Source organism: Saccostrea cucullata, unplaced genomic scaffold (genome assembly GCF_032062105.1).
Source record: "Saccostrea cucullata isolate Sc308-1 unplaced genomic scaffold, CSIRO_AGI_Scuc_v1 ctg23786, whole genome shotgun sequence".
Taxonomy (NCBI): Eukaryota; Metazoa; Mollusca; class Bivalvia; order Ostreida; family Ostreidae; genus Saccostrea; species Saccostrea cuccullata.
The window spans coordinates 2,727-6,500 of record NW_026935271.1 but is presented as its reverse complement, the minus strand read 5'-3'; the positions used below and the strand labels follow the sequence as shown (position 1 = coordinate 6,500).

At 34.7% G+C, this 3,774-nt stretch overlaps 1 protein-coding gene across 1 annotated transcript; it reads left to right on the top strand.

Annotated features, from left to right (window-relative positions):
- Positions 1 to 75: 75 nt before the first annotated feature.
- LOC134242343 (dol-P-Man:Man(5)GlcNAc(2)-PP-Dol alpha-1,3-mannosyltransferase-like) lies at positions 76 to 3,475 on the top strand. Its single transcript, XM_062724412.1, has 5 exons — positions 76 to 201; positions 430 to 635; positions 986 to 1,051; positions 2,881 to 3,015; positions 3,203 to 3,475. The coding sequence occupies exons 1-5, from the start codon at positions 100 to 102 to the stop codon at positions 3,366 to 3,368; spliced, it is 675 nt and encodes a 224-aa protein (XP_062580396.1). The 5' UTR covers positions 76 to 99; the 3' UTR covers positions 3,369 to 3,475.
- Positions 3,476 to 3,774: the final 299 nt, after the last annotated feature.

Sequence of the window (3,774 nt, the reverse complement as noted above, 5' to 3'; positions counted from 1 at the left end):
ATTCCCTACCTAGTTATCTAACCTTATTACCACCCTTAAAGGTATTCAAAATAAAAAAAATCAAAATACCTCTTTTGTAGTTTAGGTGTGTCCATCAAGATGAACCTGCTGTTGTTTAGTCCTGCTGTACTTATGCTGTTAATGGTCAGATTTGGGACACTGAAAACCATCTGGTACCTCACTATATGTGCTGTTCCTCAGGTATCATTGTTTATAATGAAATATATATATTAACTGTAACTTGATCCGAAGAGTCTTATTACGTCTAGTTGACTGGCGTTATTGTTGTTATCCATGTTTGTTTTCCTTAATGGTAAATTTATAAACAGTTTTATATGACTGGTTTACTGATGGAAAGGAGGCAAGTCAGACTTTAGAATATTTCCCTTACACAAATAATTGCTGGTTCATGGTTTGTTTTAATTCCAGGTTGTGCTGGCAGTTCCATTCCTGCTAGAGAACCCTGTAGGATACATACTGATGTCGTTTAACTTTGGTCGTCAATTTTTTTACGTCTGGACCGTTAATTGGCGACTGATTCCTGAGGAGATTTTCCTCAGTAAATATTTCCAGTCAGCTCTCCTCATCTCACACATCACAATTCTCATCTTGTTTTTCTTATTTAAATGGAGGAGGTTAGTATGCATATCATCAGAAGTTTCTAAATTTTAAATCGGAATGGATGAGTCATAATCCAAAGCTAAAAGTGAAAACTAACACAGATATATATCATTCTTTAGAAGTCATAATTTTTCACATTTATTTAAAATTGAAAAAAAACTTCATCTTTACAGGATACATGTTTTAAGTTTGTGAATACATATTTTGTAACTATGCTTTTACAATTGACTCTGTCCAGTTATCTGAAATTTAAAGAAATGAATTTGGATTTATACATGTATATTTTGTTTTCAGTGGCATAGTTACTGACATGTTTTAGGAAAACATTTCTCTATATATATGCTGTTTTTGTCGTATTTCTCAGGTTATATCCAGGAGCCAACTTTAGCCTCTGGATGAAAGAATCCAACACAACACTCTCTCCAAATCATATCCTTTTTATGTAAAAGCCTACTATATAAATTTATTAATTTTTTTAAACTTTATAATGTATGGCTTAATTTTGAATATAAATTTGAAAGAGCAAACCACTTTTTAGCTCACTTCAACGAAGTTGGGGGGAGCTTATGTGATACCCTCAGCGTCGGCGTCGGCGTCCCGGGTTAGGTTAAGTTTTTTGGAGCAGTTTTCTTTTTAAGTACTTCTATGTCCTATATTGATTAGACATGCATGGAAGATGTTTCTAATGTGTTTCATTGTACCAGTTAAAGTTTCAGATGCTGCAATTTCAGCAAAGGAATCACCAGGTTAATGTTTTTGGTGCAGGTTAACATTTTTGGTGCAGTTTTTGGTGTAGGTCTCATTTCCGATACTATAAGCCCTATGTTGACCAAACTTACATGGATGGTACATCTTAGGATGCATGTACCAGACTTGCTTCGGATGCTGAATCTGACCTACATTTTCTGGTTGAGTGAACAGGTTAAAGTTTTTGGTGCAGGTTTCATTTTGAAGATACTATGAACCCTATAATGACCAAACTTGCATGGATGGTACATCTTAGGATGCATTCTACTAGACTTGCTTCGGATGCTGAATCTGACCTACATTTTCCGGTTGAGTGAACAGGGAAAAGTTTTTGGTGCAGGTTTCATTTCCAAGTTTCTATGTGACATATAATGACCAAACTTGCATGGATGGTACATCTTAGGATGCATATTACAAGACTTGCTTCGGATGCTGAATCTGACCTACATTTTCCGGGTGAGTGAACAGGTTAAAATTTTTGGTGCAGGTTTCATTTCCAAGGTACTATGAACCCTATAATGACTAAACTTGCCTGGATGGTTCATCTTAGGATGCATACTACCAGACTTGCTTCGGATGCTGAATCTGACCTACATTTTCTGGATGAGTAAACAGGTTAAAGTTTATGGTGCAGGATTCATTTCCAAGTAACTTTGAGCCCTATAATGACCAAACTTGCATGGATGGTACATCTAAGGGTGCATTCTACTATGCTGGCTTCAGAAGCTGAATCTGACCTACATTTTCCGGATTAGTGAAAAGGTTAGTTTTTTATACCGGTTTCATTTCCAAGTAACTTTGAACTCTATGTTGAACAAACTTGCATGGATGATATATCTTAGGATGCACACTAATGGACTTGCTTCAGATGCTGAATCCATACATTTTCCACATAATAGACCCTAAAAGTTATGGGTGCAGGTCTATCACCAAGAAACTATAAGGCTTATATACAAAGTTGCACAAATGATGCATCAAGGGATGAAAACTCTCAATCTTGCTTCAGATGCTGGATTTTAATTACATTTTTATGATGAAGAACTAGTTTTAAGTTTTTATATAGGTCTATTCAAAGTAAAAATTGCATAAATTTTGCATTTTTGGATGTACACTTTTTGTTGGTTAATTGTGTGACTTAATTTGCCTATATAAAGACAACATTCGTTGAGGTGAGCTCTGTAATCTCTGAATACCTACGTTTATTTCACCAGTAAACTTATTGTCCTTCATGTTTGATTATCTCAACATAAAGGAGAACACACCTACTTTCGTAAGGGTGTAAATTTTGTTAAATTTTTTGTACGGAGAGAACAAATTCACAATCCCGCACAAATTGTTTAGATCTAATACTTGAATATCTCATCTTTTCTTCTTCTATGAACTATAATCCTCAAAAACAATTAACTGTGAATATTTGACCTATGAAAATAAATGTTTTTGAGACAATCAATTACCTACATTCAATTTGCATCCCCCCCTCTTTTAACATAAGAGTTCCTTGACAGTGCTACAGATATTACTTCCCCTGTTCACAGCTAATCTGATAGGGATGAGTTTTAGTCGGTCCCTCCATTATCAGTTCTATGTCTGGTATTTCCACACCCTTCATTATCTTCTCTGGTCCACTTCACAGCCTTCTATTGTCAAGTAAGTTATCAGATAATATATTACATTCAATTTGATTTATAACAAGTTTATTATAAAATAGTGTCAAATAAGAAACAAGTAATTGCTTAAAATTTTAACTTAATCTTGTGTATTGTCTTTTAGTAGACTTGATTTCATTAGCTAAATGCTTTTATATCATATAACCTTTGCCTTTTCTTGTTTTCAGTATTCTGGTATTAGGTGTGATAGAGCTGTGTTGGAATACGTATCCTTCCACTGTGTTAAGTAGTTCCTTGTTACATGTGTGTCATGCTGTTATGTTATATGGACTTTGGTTTTCTCCAGACTACACACCAAAGGACAAAAAACTGACAACTGCTAAAGTGAACTGATGAAGGGAGTTGTGCAATGATATACATTATAATAAGATTTACTAGTATGTTAAATAGAATGTGTTCAGATGTGCCAAGTATTAAATAACTTCACATTAAATTATTACTGTAATATACTAGCATGTATACTCTTTTTTGCCTTTTGCCACAAATACTTAAAATACCAGAGGAAACTACTGTAAACCAACTTTTATTCGCGTGCGAGAAATTTTCGCGAAGTTCGCGAGAGCATCTTCTTCGCGAAAATTTCTCGCCGCGAACCGGTTCTGTTAGTCTTTGTGTCTATTGTCTACAAATCCAAAAAGGCTTGATCGCGAAAATTAATCGTCGCGAACTAGTTTAACCTCGATAAATCGCGAAATAAAGTCATCGCGAATAAAAGTTGGTTTACAGTAGTTGCTAAAGA

Coding starts and splice junctions, on each gene's coding strand:
- LOC134242343 (XM_062724412.1), top strand. CDS start 100: ATGAACCTGCTGTTGTTTAGTCCTGCTGTACTTATGCTGTTAATGGTC. Junction 202..429: donor CTATATGTGCTGTTCCTCAG/GTATCATTGTTT, acceptor TTTTAATTCCAG/GTTGTGCTGGCAGTTCCATT. Junction 3,016..3,202: donor TCACAGCCTTCTATTGTCAA/GTAAGTTATCAG, acceptor TCTTGTTTTCAG/TATTCTGGTATTAGGTGTGA.